General features: G+C 43.7%; 1 protein-coding gene across 3 annotated transcripts in view; it reads right to left on the reverse strand.

The window, feature by feature from the left end:
* Positions 1 to 17,994, reverse strand: part of LOC147703522 (membrane-spanning 4-domains subfamily A member 4A-like) — a 381,338-nt gene that overhangs the window by 205,269 nt on the left and 158,075 nt on the right. For 2 of the 3 annotated variants that reach the window (XM_086931886.1, XM_086931887.1), the window contains exon 4: positions 10,894 to 10,950. The exons of the other annotated variant lie outside the window; for it this stretch is intronic. In XM_086931886.1, coding sequence (XP_086788012.1) covers positions 10,894 to 10,950 — 57 coding nt within the window. The remainder of the gene's footprint in view (positions 1 to 10,893; positions 10,951 to 17,994) is intronic. 3 annotated transcript variants of the gene reach the window in all.

Here is a 17,994-nt window from a genome sequence, read left to right on the forward strand (position 1 = left end):
CCTTCTTTCATAGAAATGACAGTCAAGTTGGACCATCGGTTGCATGAACGGCGTGGTGAAAAAGGAAGAGGGTTAGCATCCAAATATGTCCTGATCCGTTCAGAGAAAAAAGAAGTTAAAGACACCGTAGAACCCATGCAGATAGGTAGTGTGAGAGGACACTTAACGGTAGAAGAAAAAGATAAGAGACACAAAAACAATCTCTGTTTATATTGTGGCAAAGGAGGACACTATGCCAAAGAATGTCCTGTTAGACCCAGAACCCCTATCAAGAGAATTGCCAGTGACTCTCAGAAACAGGAAAACTAACGCACTTGAAGAATGAGAAGATCGCTTCTTCAAGTGGTAAGGAAAACCAGATCTCTCCCAAGAAACACCTAGTAGTAAAACGTTTCTCGCTCAATGTCACTTTTATTCATACTGAACAGTGTAGAGGTGACATGTCCGTACTTCTGGATTCAGGAGCCACAGGTAATTTTTTTTACATCAAATTAGCACAAACGTTAGGGTTCCCTTTCATCCCGGAAGAACACCCTGAACCCATAAGAGCAGTAGATGGTACTGATTTATCCTCTGGTTTAATCGTCCATCAAACACCACCTTTAATAATGGTAATGAGTAATGGGCATTCAGAGCAAATAGTGTTTGATTTAATTGATGCTCCCAATTTTGGCGCTATCCTGGGTATCCCCTGGTTACAAGTACACAATCCTTGGATAAATTGGTCTACTAGCGAAGTAGTCATGCACTCTCAATATTGTCGTTTGATTGTTACCAAGAGGCAAGAGAAGAGATTCCCCCTTTACAATGTGCCTTACACAACATAGCTGTGACCGAAAGTGTTCCGAAGGAATATATCGAGTTTCAAGCAGTGTTCAATGAAATCGAAGCTACCAAATTACCCCCTCATCGCAGTTACGACTGCCGCATCGATTTAATACCTAGAGCAGATTTGCCTAGCAGTAGAATCTATGCTCTTACGCCTTCTGAGACCAAGTACCTAAGAGAATATCTTGATGACATGTTAAACAAGGGGTTTATCCGTCATTTTACGTCCCCAGCCTCATCTCCTCTCTTTTTTATAGACAAAAGCGAAGGGGGTCTGAGAGCCTGCCTGGACTACAGAGCACTCAACAAAGTTACGATAAAAAATAAATATCCTCTTCCCCTCATCCCTGTTCTTCTCGACCAACTAAGAGGAGCAAAGATCTTCACTAAAATAGACCTTAGGGGAGCTTACCATCTTATTAGAGTGAAACAGGGGGATGAGTGGAAAACAGCCTTCAGAACAAGATTCGGTCTTTTTGAGTACTGTGTAATGCCTTTTGGCCTCTGTAATGCCCCTGCGGCTTTTCAATATTTCATCAATGATATACTTAGAGAATACCTGGACATCTTTGTCATAGTATACATTGATGGCATACTCATTTTCTCCCAGAACGAACATGACCATGTTGACCATGTAAAAAAGATTCTGAGAAAATTACAGGAAAACCAATTGTATGCTAAATTGGACAAAAGCACCTTCCATACGAAACAAATCGACTTTTTGGGGTTTATCATCAACCCAGAAGGTATAGTCATGGATCCCCAAAAGATTCAAGCCTTACTAAAATGGCCGAGTCCTTCTTCTGTTAAGGAAGTCCAATCCTTCTTGGGCTTCGCCAATTTCTATTGGCGTTTTATTGATCATTTTACGGACTCGGTGGCACCCATAACAAGGTTGTTACGGAAGGGAGTCCCCTTTCATTGGTCCGATGACGCGGAACAAGCATTCCAGAATCTAAAAACTAAGTTCACCTCTGCGCCTGTTATTAAACACGCAGACAACACCCAACCATTTTTTGTGGAAGCGGATGCTTCTCAGTATGCAGTAGGGGGAGTGTTGTCGCAACGAGACATAAATACTGGACAATTACACCAGATTGCTTACTACTCCAAAACCTTGCTACCTGCTGAGCAAAACTATACCATTGGAGAACGAGAACTATTGGCTATTAAATTAGCCTTTCAGGAATGGAGACATCATTTATTAGGCTCCCCCCATACTGTTACCATCTATTCCGATCATAAAAACCTCCAGTTTTTCAGAACAGCTAGAGCCCTTACTCCTAGACAAATGAGATGGGTGTCTTTCTTTAGCGAGTACGATTTTGTCATTACTTATCATCCAGGACCCCAGCAAGGCAAAGCAGATGCATTGTCCCGTTTGGGCCACACAATAGAAAAGACTGGGGATTGCTCTCTCTCGATCATACCGGTACATAAAATCATTGGTGTAGGAGACACAAATAGATCCTTCCTGGAAGAATTAAAAGCCTTATATGGCACCATTCCTCCGGTACAATGGGAAAAAGACAAAGCCAACACTATTGTGGATGATTTGTATTACCATGAATCAAAGTTGTTTATACCCACTCATGCTCTACAGAAACAAATAATAGAATGGTGTCATGACAGCGTGCTCGCTGGCCACCCAGGAAGGGTGAAGACTCAGAATCTATGTAAAAGATGGTTTTGGTGGGAGAACATGTCTCAAGATATCCAGTCGTTTGTTAAGGCCTGTTCTACTTGCGCTAGACAAAAGGCTTCTCATTGTGCACCCACTGGATTATTAAAAACCATAGCTGTTCCTTCTTCACCCTGGCATACACTTAGCATGGACTTTATTACTGAGTTACCCAGATGTCAAGGTTACAACACCATATTGGTAGTGGTTGATATGTTATCCAAAATGGCTCACTTCATTCCCCTAAAAAAGATTCCTTCAGCCAAAGAATTAAAGCAGGTGTTCCTAGAGCAAGTTGTACGTCTCCATGGTTTGCCTTCTGTGATTATCTCAGACAGAGGCCCCCAATTTGTATCCAAATTTTGGCGAGGGGTATGTTCAACGCTAGCATTGATCATAGGTTATCAACAGCCTACCACCCACAAACAGACGGACAGACTGAGAGAACCAACCAAACTCTCGAACAGTATCTCCACTGTTTGCTTACCACTCTCTCTTCTACTTGGGTTCAAGCTCTGCCCTTAGCGGAATTTGCTTATAATAATTCACAACATTCCGCTACAGGTGTGTCTCCTTTTTATTTTAATTATGCTCAACACCCTAGAATGCTTCCCTTAGTCCTGGTTCAAACACCCGCCATAGTCCCAGCACTAGAAGAACAACATAAGCAAATCAAAGAGGTGTGGGAAGCCGCAAAAGGTGAATTGCATAAAGCCAAAGAAGCCATGAAACAACAGGCAGACAAACATAGGAGAAAAGAACCCACTTATAACGTAGGAGAGAAAGTCTTGGTTTCCACTAAGAACCTTAGAATGGAAGGGTCAAGAAAATTCCATCCCCGATTCATAGGACTCTTTCCTATAGTGAAAGTTATTTCCCCAGTTACCTTTAAAATACAGTTACCTCCACAAACCAAGATACACCCCGTTTTCCATTGTTCACTGCTTAAAAAATACATAACCCCTGTAAACCCAGACACGCCTCCCCCTCCACTAACCATTCAGGGAGAAGAAGAATATGAAGTCCAGAAAATTTTGAACTCCCATAGAGTCAGGGGTAAACTACAATATCTAGTGGATTGGGTAGGTTATCCACCTGAGGATAGATCCTGGGAACCAGCGGAACATATCCATGCTGATAGACTAATACGAGAATTTCACACATTACATCCCACTAAACCTCGACCTCTGAATAGGCCATTGGGGAGGGGTACTGTTAGGGGTTTGAGAGCAGCTACGAGGGTTAGACATTGACATGTGTTTAAATAGCCACCCTGTGTCTCTTTTCCCTCACTCCCCGATAGAATAACATAGACTGCTCTTTAGAGATGATCCCTTAATCACGTAAAGGGACGCTCTACCGTGAAGCAGACGCTTGGCTTACTGCCATGACCACACCCCCCTTTCCAGTTCCTGTTTGTTGCTAATCGCCATCACTCCTAGCGTGGCGCTCGCTTGCTGGTTCCAACCCGAATCCCCTGCTCTCCGAAGATTGCTTTCGGGGAGGTTGCCGGAACAGCTTTATCGGCGCGGACTTCCCCGCCAACCTCATTTTCACGCCCTCGGTTAACACGGAAACCGGGTCCCTATTTTCTTCCCGCACTGCACGGTGTACGTCTCGGCTTGGAAGCCTACGTTTGTTTTCTCTGCCTTTGATATACTTTACCTTTCCGCACCGGTCGGTGCACGTTTGGGCTTGAAAGCCGAGTTTGTTTTTTCCCGCAATTGGCGTGCTGTGCCTGAATGCACTACTTGTGTACGGCTCGTAGAGTCGACTTCCCCATATCATTTCTTTATCCCTGTGTGGGAGAGTGTTGCTCCGCCTGGCGCTTGGTCCTGGGCCGGGCTTCGCCTCTCTTGAGAGAGTAGATGCTCCGCTCTTCAGTGCCCCAGAAGAGCCGGCCATTGCTCCTCAAATCCCTACGTTAAAACCCTTAAGTTGTTTCTTTGGCACTTTCTTTTTGGTCTGTATGGTTGTATGTCGTGTGAGTGCGATATTGATTAGCCCTTCCGAGTCCCTCAGGACTCCTATCTTCTCGAGTCCAGTATATTACCCACACTACTCTTCGAGGACATTTCGAGACCTACCTGGGGTAAGTGTAATGCTATGCTAATCACATGTCAATGTACTACTAGGTAAAGTGTATAGAACAGTATATTGGTATATTCCTATTGTTTCCTTACAGCATCTTGAGACCAGACAGACATGTTAGCCTCCTGCAATTCCACCCCACGTATGGGGAGAGTGGTGGACACTCCTTGGATTTTTCCCCCATACTTTTAGAGAACAGCCCATAGGAGTGTATGGTATTCATCAATCCTGTGGTTGTTTTTTAGAGGTTAAGGGGATTTATCTTCACTCCTGTGGACTCTTGGGCGTCTGGTTATCGATCCCTGACAATAAATCAAAGTTTTGGCAGGTAGAAGACGAAAAACTTAATGGAGAAAACAGATTTGCTGCCATCCATATTGATGAACCAGTTAGTGGAAAGCTTTGTATCAGAAGAGATAATACATTATATGATAATTATTTTGTTGGTGCTAGCCAAATCAAATCAAATTGTCTTTATTCGGATTTCCGTAGTTATTGAAATTCCATAAAAGTACATAGAATACAACATTTACATAAATAATTAAAAATGATAAAAGGCAATTTGAATTTTACCCGGGTTTTTAAAAACTAGTTATACACAGATATGCAAATGAAAATTTAAGGTGTTATGCATTATATAAAAACTTCTTCATCCTACACTAAAATTTATCGCAAAGCACTCAGCACATACTAGTGTCATCGCAAAGCACTATGGGCAAACAAACATCATAGGTTACGGCGATGTCTAACACACAATTTGAAAAAGTAAACTAGCGATTTAGCCATCAGTTCATGTTCCAAATGCTGGAGAGGCAGAAATGCTGGGCGGCACTGCCGCAGCCCCATTACCCTCAGAATAGGGACAACCCACCTCCTACGCGGAGCCATATAAAACTTACAAAAAAAGGCCACGTGGATAGTAGATTGTGGGGAGGTGGAATCACAAGGACAAGGGCATAGGTTTGGGGACCAATCATTTTGAAGAGGGAAGGAAAGCAAACGATGAAGCAAATTGAATCTAAAGCGGGTCAACAAAAATTTCCCGTATTGATTTATACTGTAGTTTAGAAACGGCTGGATTGTAGGCACAGTTTGAATTAACAGACAGTGTTGAACTGATGTTTTCCCAGCCTCGTTCGATAAGCGCAGTTCGCTCAAGGGCGACAGGCCAGCTGTTCTCAGTTCAGTTTTTGATATGTCCACTATTGCGGGGGGATCATCAAAATATTTCTCAAGGCCTAGGTCCGTAAGGAATGTCTTAACGTAGGCCAACCATTTGATCCTCCTCATATTGTCAAGCTTCAGGCAATCCTGCATGATTGCCCTTGTCAGGTGGCACTGCTCCGTAACCCAAATTCGCCGCCACAACATGACTGGTTGAATTTTTATTATATCCGAGAGGTAGTCCAATCCCAGTTCGTTATGGCATCCATATGTAGTCATACTTTTCGGCATTGACAGCAAGTACTTTAGAAAGGAGTTTTCAATTGATTGGAGCTGGTCTGTATTAACTCCTCCCCAGACCCTTGCCCCATAGGTTGCTGCGCTGAGACACTTTGCCTTATATATTTTAATCATTTCTGCCGGAGGTTTTTTCCCTAGCTTTTGCGCAAAGGATTTCCGCGCTGTGACAGCCCTAAGGAACACTAACTTACGGGATTTAATAGCTTCCCTCCATTTAAACTTATTATCAATTAAAATTCCTAGGTAAGGATATGTTAGTGTTTGATCAAGGGGCACTTTGTTGACACAGATTGTCTTTGGGTTTCTGTATTTTGGTCCAGCATGCATCACATAGGTTTTTTTATATTTATTTTTAGGTTCAAGCCAGCCATGAATGCACAGTACTTGTCCAGGACCCGTTGAAGCTGTACTGGGGTTCGGGCAATGTCAATGTGAAGACACCTATCGAATTATTGGGGGTGTGGTAAATATTTTACCGTATACGAGTTTGCCATATAATTTCAGACAGGTTAAAAAAAATAGCTCAATCAAATGAGAGGCAGAGTCCGTGGTGTCTGAGTCATAAGGGCTTTAATCATAAATGACTCGAGTCAATGGAGATCTATTCCATCAATACAAGGGTTCGGGTATGCAATGATGGCAGGAAAAGATGTCAACGATTTATTAACAGTACATGACATATATAGTAAAATGACACAATAGCATTGAATACAGTAGGCGTGACAAGTGAAATGTATATGATAAGAACACATGTGCGTAGCAAAAAGGCGTGAACATGGGTGTGCACAGAGGCGTGAACTAAAAACGTCACAGAAAAGTGTCATAAGTGGGTGGATGCTTAGAGAATTCTTGCAGAGTCAGCTGAAACCTGGGGCCTGTATGCGCGCGCAGCTAATATGACGCGTGATTGACGTACATCTGGAGGAAGCTAAGGGTCTGACTTTTAACACTAGTAGAAGAGACAGAAGTCTGGCATGTCAGATCGACTGGTCCCTAAAACATATCTGACATCTTGTGTTTGGAGGATGTTTAATCTGGAGTAAAAGGTCTTTCGGGCAGAGGCTATTCTATACTGAATGTATGCGTGTCTAGGTGCAAATGCTCGGAGCCTGGGGCCTAGCATGGTAACAGGAGCAATCAATTTCATGAAGGAGGACAGGAAGGCTTGGCCCTTGCTCTGCAGTCGGGGATATGTTTTCGTATTTCACTAGACAGGAATGTGTTTTCGAGGAGCTGAGCTGGCTACGCTGATAACCTGAAAGCAAAATACTGTTATTGGCAGGCAGACCAGGCCGAGCCGGGCACCGCTCGCTTGGCAGGAAGTAAGGCAGAGGTCACGGATGCAACTCCACACTGCAGCTTTCAGAGGCAGAGGCAGAAGTGGCTTGAAGACAGAAATCAGGGCCTAGCTCGGCAGAGCCAGGAAAACGTGAAAGTGCACCATATAAAGACGGTGGCACGGCATACATAGGAACGGAATTATCCATCCATTCATGGTGGATCTGATAGAAGACATGTTAACGTTGGACGCAAATGTATTTGCGTCATCAGATTCGGTTGTAGAGGGAAGTTACATGCACTTTAAACTGGTACATGGAGTCGATGGGGTACACGTTAGGGGACACACTTGACTATAAAAATTCCAATTGCCTCAGGGGTTGGGGATTTAAAGGTGGCAAAGACCCAATTTTCCCAGGAATTTATTTTGTCTGTGGAAATAAGGCATATTTCAGTCTTCCTGACCATTGGTATGGCACATGTTACCTTGGTCTTGTTTTCCCTAAAATTTTCCATGGTGACAGAAATAATGAAGGATCATTTGAAATTGGCAAACACCTGAATAGAATGAAAAGAGAAAGTTTTTCAGAAATCATGGGAGATATTTTTGGCGCAATAATTCCTATGGTGGGAATTACCCTGAATGCAATAAAAATCAGAAAGGTTTCAACAGTTGTTAATAGGTTGTCTACTGATACTGCAAGTGGTTTCCAGTTGGTTAATAAAGAGTTTATTGCTACCAGAAGTATGGTTATGCAAAACCGGCTTGCCCTTGATATCCTTTTAGCAAAAGAAGGAGGAGTCTGTGGGATTTTGCATGTTCAGCATTGCTGTACATATATCCCAGATAAAAGCCAGAATATTGAATCAGTAATCAAGAATATAACAGAATTCCATGCAGAAATTGAACCAATGGAAGATGACAGTTTTTCTGAACGTTTGGCAAAGAGATTTGGGGCAGTTAGAGAATGGTTTGCTGACACTGGCAGTTCAATTATTGGCAAAGTACTCTATCCTGTTATAGTTATTGTTATAGTGATGCTTCTGTTAAAAATCAGTTGCATGATTCACAAAAGAAAGAAGCATGAGAGGGAAAAGAAAAGAATTTATAAGCTCAGAAATGCTCAGGAGAAGGAGATTGAAATGGATGAGTTTCGCAGGACTCAGAATGATAGACCCAGACAAAGACAGACTGATGAGACAGGAGTTTAGACTTAATACTGAGAGAAATCATTATATGACATTTATGAAATTTAGTAAAAGTAAAAATGTAGTGTACATTTTTTGGGGGTTTTGTTTGGTGATTTTAAAATCACCAGAGGAGGGAGTTGATGGAGCGAGTTTTCAGATTTATTTCTGAAAAGTTTGTGACAAATGAAGCTCTCGTGATTTTTATTTTTATTCATATTTTACTAATGTGTGTTGCACGATTTTCATGTTTACTGGCTCAACCTAGAGTAATATGCACCTACATGAACACGCGGGTATAACTATTTGTGCTCTTGTTATGTTTGTCATTTAGCTTTGATTAATATATTTACTTTGTCTTTCATCTGTTATTTATTAACTGCAGCTGTTTTTGAAAATATTAGCATGTGCGTTCTTTTAAATGTGCTTTTGTTTATGTATTGTCGTCTCATGTGTATGTGTTGGTTTATTTGTTTGTATGCAAAACTAGGTAACATAGCTAATGGGTTAAATATAGTGGAGAGGGTGGGTAACAGAATAATTATCATTTCTTGAATTAATTATTGTCTTGTGTTTCTTTGCATACTAGACACCCTCATTGCATTGCATTCCATGCGAAAAGGCTTGAGGACTACTTCTAAAATGGACATCTGAAAGCCTGACCAGAGTGAGCCTTGCCAGCTACGCAGAAATATAAAAAATACATTAATTCTTGAAGAGTGGCTTGCAAACAAAGGCTGTGTGGAAGCTTAGGACATTTGGTTCAATTTGTTCCATGGTCAAGGCTGTACTTGTCGTTCGGCTGCGGAAAAAAGGAAAAGCTAAGCGGACAAAGGAAGTTTTTGCTTTAGTTAAATGTTACTTTCTTCGGAAGCTGCTGGTGTCATACTCATGAGCAATAGTACTCTTGAAAAGTGACTCTGGCTATGCGAGCAACGGATGATGACCGCATCGAATGACATCTAACAACCAATGAAATTCAGTTCTGCTCGAATATTTGTATTCTTTTAGTTAGTTTTAGATAGGAAAATACTATAAGAATTGCCCCCTTGTTAAGAGCACTGTTCGATCGATCCTGTGCTCCAGAGACGCTGCCAGATTTCCCTTTCACGTAAGACTCTGCAATTTTGCTTTACTTACAGGTCTCTACTTTTAGCTAAGTTAGGGAAATAGGCTATGGAGAAATAAAAAATAACTGTTTGAGCTATTCTCATGCTGATGTTGGTTCAATGAATTTTCATGACCTTTTTGTGCCACTAATGATTTATGATTGAAAATAAAATTGCTAATAAAAGTTTGAGCTTTCTTTATGTAATAAAATTAATAAAATAGATTTTTTAAATGACAAGCTGGTCTTGATCGTTTCCTTATGTTACCATTAGTTATTCCATTGCCTTTAAATGTGACTTAATTAAATTGTTTATTAGATTGGATTAATTAGGTCATATGATTCAGTAGGTCAAAATATAAATTTCTGCTAAGAATGGGCCTAGTGATAATTTTATAAATAAATGTGAGTATCTTGGTGTAGAGTTTATATGTATGAGACTAAATTTCTTTAGACCCGCTGGATCAATCTAACTAAAGCAAATGTAAAGTTCTGTGCATTTTGACACTTAGTTGTTTTTTGTTTCATTATACATATCAGACTCCAAGTACCAGAATGCAAAGGATAAAAACAGGACTGGATATTTAAGGCAATATGACAACTTAGGTTTATGTTGCTAAATGAAGTGGAGGAGATTTTAGAACTCATTTTGAGGGGCTTTGGTCAAAAAGCGCCATAAATGTAACCTGGGCAGCTGTCAAACATTGTGGCTGCTCTACACACAGTGCCAGCTTTAAGGCAGTGCGACCAGTACAGCCGCACTGGGTGCTGACCTGTGGAGGGGGCGCTGATTTCAGGGAGGAGCGCTGTATTTAGTAATAACTTTTTACTCTTTGAGCATCCACACATTACCACACAATAGAATACGGTTATAAATATGTGCACAAAATGTAGACAAGGCAATTTACCGGGGCATTGCTTAGTATCAAGAACCTTCTATTGAGTAACTTGGTGGCATTTAAGTCTGAAAATACTACCATCATTTGAATAAAACATTAAACATGTGCCTACTGATTTGAAAAAAAAGAGTCAGTAAGTGACATATTACAGGAAATTTTAAAGAGTATGACGATACAGGGGAGTGATGAGACAGGGGCAATTTATTGTAAGAGGGAAAACAATTTAAAGAATGATGGGGTCGTTTGTGAGAGACTCAGAGAAAGTTAGTATTGGACAGAAAGACGAGAAGAAGAGACCTCATAAAAACAGGTCTGAAAAAACCCTCAGCCCAAGAATATTTTCAGGATTCTCTTACCAGACCGATCCGGGGCTTTTTGGCAGCTGCAATCGAGAAAGATCCGGAAATTATACACTGTTTGGAAAAGGAACAAAGTAGTTCACAATGTGCAACAAGACGTTACAAAAATGACATTTATTAACAGTGGATTATGGTATAACACCTCTCTTCAAGAAATATCCTAAAATCACTTTAAAATAGTTCACAATCTCAAGAAAATGGCATTATCCGACAACTGTAAGGATAGAACCTGGAATCTTGACAAACTTAAGAGTCTTTTCACGCACGCCATATTAACACCATTTGAAAATATGTGGGAATTGAAGTTGGGTTGCCAGCTCTGACGGTGAAAACATGGCTCACGAATCCTGGTGGTCCAAACCTGTCCATATAATGTATCTATACCTTTGGGGGACTCAAACTGAGAGATATTTAATCTGCATACAAAATACCAGGTGGAGGTGAGGGAAAATGACAGTGGGAGATACATGAATTTGAGATTGTAATATCAATTTTCTGTGATGGTAATTATTTTGTTTAGACTTTGTGAGCAGGTGTCAGTTTCTGGGCGCAGGTAAGATATGCATGTCCTAGCAACTATATTCTTTTTTAGGTCGAGCCTAAGCCAGCGCGCGTGCGCTGCTCTGCGAGGCTTCTTGTAAGCACTCTAAACTACTCGGTGTGGGTCTGACTCCTTCCACACATAGGATTGGCTTTTGCGTGTGTCTTTCAGTAATGAAAGCACGCAAATGGCTAAAGGCGGGAGCATGTCCCACCTTATTTTTTAAAGTTCACTCCCACGGCATTTTGCTCTCAGGAGCAAGCAGCGTTGCGCAGGGTGGCAGCTGCATTCTTCGGGTTAGGTTACTATCTACTTGTTCACTCCCACTGCGTTTTGCCTGCAGGAGTGAGCAGCGGCGCAAATGGTGGCAGCTGCATTCCTCGGGTCAGGTTACTATCTACTTGTTTCTCTGTGATTTTGAAGCAGAACATTCTACTTAATTTAATATCTGCAAAAAAATGCAGTGTATGAAGTTGTGTTGCTTTTCCTCCTGTCCATGCGTAAGTAATGGACATTTGTAATCCATGTAGGTAATTGTCACTTACTTAACCAGCACATGGAGTTGTGGTAACTTTTGCTTCCTGTACAACCAGTGAGGCAGTTTTGGAAGCGCTGCCAGGCTAGTGTGCCCCCCTGAACGGTGCAAGTGTTACTCGCCATCTGCTCGCCTTACGGAGCCTTCTGTTTCCCAGCAGAACCACTGCTCTGATCTGTGCCACAAGGCCACTTATTAGCCTGCCGGCAAGTGAACTTGAGGCTTTTCATGTTGTGGTTAGTGTGCAAGGCACGTTCTTTTTGGCACAAGGGCCACTTTATGACACTTTCAAGTGGGAGGCGGCGTGCTTTACTCTCTAACTTACCCACATAAAACAAACCCACCCTGACAGAGGAGGGCACCCAGATGGGAGTTGAAGATGGGAAGCTTAGGGTAAAATGCGTCAGGTCTCACTCAACTACTCATCTTCACGAAGCTGATAAAATGAGTAGCTTGTTTTTCACTGATTTTGTGCAGTGCCGTGAACAACTTCATTATGGCCCGCATTTTTATAAGACTTGTACACATGTACCTACGGCTTGCATTATATACATTCTAAGAAAATAATAAGGATACACTTGTACACTTCAATTTTGATGTGTGCAGTTCCTGAGTCAGAGAGGCATGCAAACTGCTGTGTTCTGTGCGGTGTTTATATAACACCCTTTATCGCAGTGATCTGTGCACGGCTGATAAGGTTTGGAGACACCACTGAGGCGGCCGTGTTTACTGGATGGGTTCTGGACCGCAGATTACCGGGTTGTGTTACGCAGGATGCCTTTTAAGCAGCAGAGATGCGGTTTCCTTTCAGCTCCCCATCTGCTTCTAATCCTTACACATAAAAATGAAGTAGGACGGGCAGACACAGATTGTCACGCCTTGCTCATTAAGAAGGTGCACGTAGGGGTATGCACAGCTAAGGGCTTTATTTGTGTAAATGAGGCACAGAAAGCAATCCCTTTGTCGCAGCAAGCTTTGCAAACCACTTGCAAAATAAACCAAAGCCAGAACAATTTAGCATTTTCATGTGTATGAGACGCAGAGAAGTATGGCTGAACATTGCAAAATTTGTTTTCACAGGAGCGAGAATAGTAGGAAATTAGTTATTTTGAAGGGACAAATCCAACTCATAGTGGGTCTCACTTTTTGACAGGCAGTGTACTTCCCTGGCATGGGTTTATGCCTGATGTAAATACTGCCAACTGTGAAAAAATGGGAACAGGGCTTCTGTTGTGACACTACCTTAGTGTGCTTAGAGCACATAATGGGGCTCTGCGGGGGGTGGCCGACCGGAGGGAGGCTCGCCCCCCCGGGGAATTTGGGGCCCCGAGAGGAAGGGTGGGGGGAAGGATTTAGGACGGACACAGGAAGAGACTTTGGGATGGTTGGACTAGCTGGTGGGTTTTGGGCTCCTTTTGGGCTGGGGACGATAAAAGCGGCCATTTTGGGTCACTGTGCACCATTACGTGGGACAGTGACCCAGCAGCCGGGGGGCATTATTTGAGTGTTGTCCCACCCGCCCTCCCTTAGGACAGGTTTGATGGGGGTGGTAGAGGGGAGTATGTCCGGGGTTTATGGCCTTTCTGGGTTGGGAAAGGGGTTTTGTGGGAAGCAGGTGCTTTCTGGGTTAGGTTGGTTTGGAAGTGTTGTCGTTGGGGGCAGGTGCTGGGAAGTTTATGTCGGATGGCGCTTTTTCCTAGTGAAACGGGGGGGGGGTAGGATAGGAGGAAGGAGTTTTACTGGCTGAGGGGGAGGGAGTGGACGTATGGCAGATGTTTAAACAGTTGAGGCAGGCGTTTGGGTAATTGATAATGATGTTTATGTTGTTGGCGGGGAACTGTTTAGGGGTGGGGGTGGGGTGTTTGGTCAGGTATATGTATAATTAGTTAGGCCTAGTTTTGTACGGCAAAGGCCAAGGTTGGGGTATGTTTTCAGGATGCACCTGTTTCCCAATAAAGCGGCCTTTATCACACCTTACATCTGTCTCCGGTCGGTTCTTCCCCTCCCGATGGGCCCCAATGTTTGCTTTTCATTCCAGTTTTTTGGGTAAATAAAAAAAAGTCAAATTATGCAACACACGTATTTTTTTATCCTGCTAATGGATGATTCAAACCAAAGATACACCAGGCATTACTGAAAAATAAATATTAGTAACGTCTTTTCTGCCTCGACAATAATAGCATTAACATATACCAATGGGAATTCCGATGGATGAGTTACAAATAATTTCTGCTTGATCTAGTAGTGATCTATGGGGTTTGTACTGTGGCCTAAATATGTTATTGGTGTTACTGATTACTGCTTGCACAACAGACGGCTAGCATTAGCGGTGTCCGTGCGAGAACACTCCGCAGGTGCACTCCGGCCGACATCTGGAGGGCTGCTCTCTCCAGGAAAGCCAGAAAAGTGTTCAAAAAGGTTAACCCTTTGAACACCGGCCGCCCCTTCTCTGCTCTGATTCCTGTCTCCAGATGAAAATAGCAAGATGCAGGGGCCTTTCGAAACAACACCTTTAAGGACAGGTATCTACATGTCTTTATAAATCTCTTATAAAGTCCCAAAGGCGAGACCTACTGGCTAGGCCAATGCTTGTTGATTCTTGTACTATGTATGTATTTTTCACAACAGCATAGGGTCTGGCGGGCACATAGTGCGAGACCGTAATAAAACAAGCATTGGCAAAACGATATTACTGTGACATTGTTGAGTCTTAAATAAGCACATGCGTGGGGTAAAACATCAAACATTGAACTGCAAAAAGAAAGTAACAGGGAGACACAAATCTTAGGAGTAAGGGATTTGTCAAGTGAAACTATTTGGTTGAAATACACTGAAAGAGACAGATTTGTCTTTTTAAGGGGCGAAATGACAACTAAGCTGATGAAATAAATATAGAAATATGAGAAACTCAGAGGCGAGCGGTATGTGACTCAGGGTGAATTAAATGAATGCTGGACAAAATGCCACTAGGTCTCGCCTACAGAAGGTACTCACTGTTTGAGCCATGTTGTACAGCATCTGTGCGGCTTGACAACATGGCTGAAACATTTACAAATTCGATACTTCACATAGGGGATACCATTTAGCTTTGTTAGTGTTTCTTTTTCACGCTTACTTGCAGCCTGTCTCTGCTCTGTGAGCTGTTTGTTGTCTGGCGGCAGGGCTTTGGCCGAGCACTGAATGCCAATTAATAAGCTTAATATAATAGATTGTGGAACAGCTTAAAATCATACTTCAAGCATGCCAGTTGCCTTCTCTGCCAACTAGATATTAGTCTTCAAAACTAGAGTTTACACCCATTCCTATAGTGTCAAACCACTGAAGACAGGAACAAAGGGCTTAAGCAATTATTGGTTTGCACCCAGTTTGAGACCTCTCTGCCTATGCAGGTTTTTTTTTCTTCATTTGACTGATGTGGACTCCTTTGAGCAGCACTTCAAATAACACAAAAATTTAAAGTATGTGTGTTTTCTTGTTCCCTGAATTAGCTGTCCCTTGGCCAGCATTAGATTATTGATCATGGATGAATATAGTGCACATTTATCCGTAAACATCATAAGTGTCAAGGTAAAGCAATAGCTAATTGTTGTCTGGAGGGTTCACCCACTGGGGAAGCAAGGGCTCGAATGCAAGCAAGTAAAATACCCCCGACCCCCTCTGTTTCATTGGTAGGGTAGTAAAAGAGACAACTGGGGTGCAGTGGGCCCCTTCCAACATATCGCCATATTGTCACTGCACCTGCCGCACTATTGATAGCTGTGCTCCTGGATTCAACACAAAGGGTGGCAGTTAGCAGCTTTGAGGGACCCTGCAGAACAAAGCATATTGGGGAGCATCATCGGGGTGGGACCCTGCAAAACAAAGCATATTAGGGAGTGGCATCAGGGCGGGACCCTGCCGAAACAAAGCATATTAGGGAGCGGCATCAGGGTGGGACCCTGCCGAAACAAAGCATATTAGGGAGCGGCATCAGGGTGGGACCCTGCAAAACAAAGCATATTAGGGAGCGGCATCAGGGTGGAACCCTGCCGAAACAAAGCATATTAGGGAGCGGCATCAGGGTGGGACCCTGCAGAACAAAGCATATTAGGGAGCGGCATCAGGGTGGGACCCTGCCGAACAAAGCATATTAGGGAGCGGCATCAGGGTGGGACCCTGCAGAACAAAGCATATTAGGGAGCGGCATCAGGGTGGCACTCTGCAGAACAAAGCATATTAGGGAGCGGCATCAGGGTGGGACCCTGCAGAACAAAGCATATTAGGGAGCGGCATCAGGGTGGGACCCTGCAAAACAAAGCATATTAGGGAGCGGGTATCCGGGTGGGACTTTGCCGAAACAAAGCATATTAGGGAGCGGCATCAGGGTGGGGCCTTGCCGAAACAAAGCATATTAGGGAGCGCCATCATGGTGGGACCCTGCCGAACAAAACATATTAGGGAGCGCCATCAGGGTGGGACCCTGCAGAACAAAGCATATTAGGGCGCGTCAAAGCATATTAGGGAGCATATTAGGGAGCGGCATCAGGGTGGGACCCTGCTGAACAAAGCATATTAGGGAGCTCCATCAGAGTGGGACCCTGCCGAATAAAGCATATTAGGGAGCACCATCAGGGTGGGACCCTGAAAAACAAAGCATATTAGGGAGCGCCATCGGGGTGGGACCCTGCAAAACAAAGCATATTAGGGAGTGGCATCCGGGAGGGACCTTGCCGAAACAAAGCATATTAGGGAGCGGCATCAGGGTGGTACCCTGCCGAACAAAGCATATTAGGGAGCGCCACCAGGGTGGGACCCTGCCAGACAAAGCATATTAGGGCGTGTCATCAGGGTGGGACCCTGCAAAACAAAGCATATTAGGGAGTGGCATCAGGGTGGGACCCTGCAGAACAAAGCATATTAGGGAGCTGCATCAGGGTGGGACCCTGCTGAACATAGCATATTAGGGAGCGGCATCAGGGTGGGGCCTTGCCGAAACAAAGCATATTAGGGAGCGCCATCATGGTGGGACCCTGCCGAACAAAGCATATTAGGGAGCGCCATCAGGGTGGGACCCTGCAGGATAAAGCATGTTAGGGAGCGGGATCAACAAAGCATATTAGGGAGCGCCATCAGGGTGGGACCATGCAGAACAAAGCATATTAGGGCACGTCAAAGCATATTAGGGAGCATATTAGGGAGCGGCATCAGGGTGAGACTCTGCCGAACAAAGCATATTAGGGAGCGCCATCAGGTGGGACCCTGCAAAACAAAGCATATTAGGGAGCGCCATCAGGGTGGGACCCTGCCGAACAAAGCATATTAGGGAGCGGCATCAGGGTGGCACTCTGCAGAACAAAGCATATTAGGGAGTGTCATCAGGGTGGCACTCTGCAGAACAAAGCATATTAGGGAGCGCCATCAGGGTGGGACCCTGCAGAACAAAGAATATTAGGGAGCGGCATCAGGGTGGGGCCTTGCCGAAACAAAGCATATTAGGGAGCGCCATCATGGTGGGACCCTGCCGAACAAAGCATATTAGGGAGCGCCATCAGGGTGGGACCCTGCAGAATAAAGCATGTTAGGGAGCGGCATCAGGGTGGGACCCTGCAGAATAAAGCATATTAGGGAGTGGCATCAGGGTGGCACTCTGCAGAACAAAGCATATTAGCGCGTGGCATCAGGGTGGGACCCTGGCAAACAAAGCATATTAGGGAGCTGCATCAGGGTGGGAAAAACAAGAGCCTGAGCGTGACAAGCTGGGAAAGAGTTCTGCCCCTGGCCATAGTGTTTCCAGTTTTACCTAACATAAGCCAACAGGTCTCTATTTACTGCACATGTTGTGTGGAATGTTGTGGGAAATTAATGTGTGTGCAAGCTGTTATTGGTGCCTTGTGATTCTGTTTGATAACTGGATGTGGGAAACTGCAGACAGCGAGGGATTCCACACTGTTTATTCTGTGTCTTGTCACTGGAGGACACTTTATCCATCAAATAATGTTTGTGAGGTTGCGGATGTGCCATGTGTGCCTGTGTTCAAATGTGT

The sequence above is a fragment of the Lissotriton vulgaris genome, chromosome 7 (assembly GCF_964263255.1).
Source record: "Lissotriton vulgaris chromosome 7, aLisVul1.2, whole genome shotgun sequence".
NCBI lineage: Eukaryota > Metazoa > Chordata > Amphibia > Caudata > Salamandridae > Lissotriton > Lissotriton vulgaris.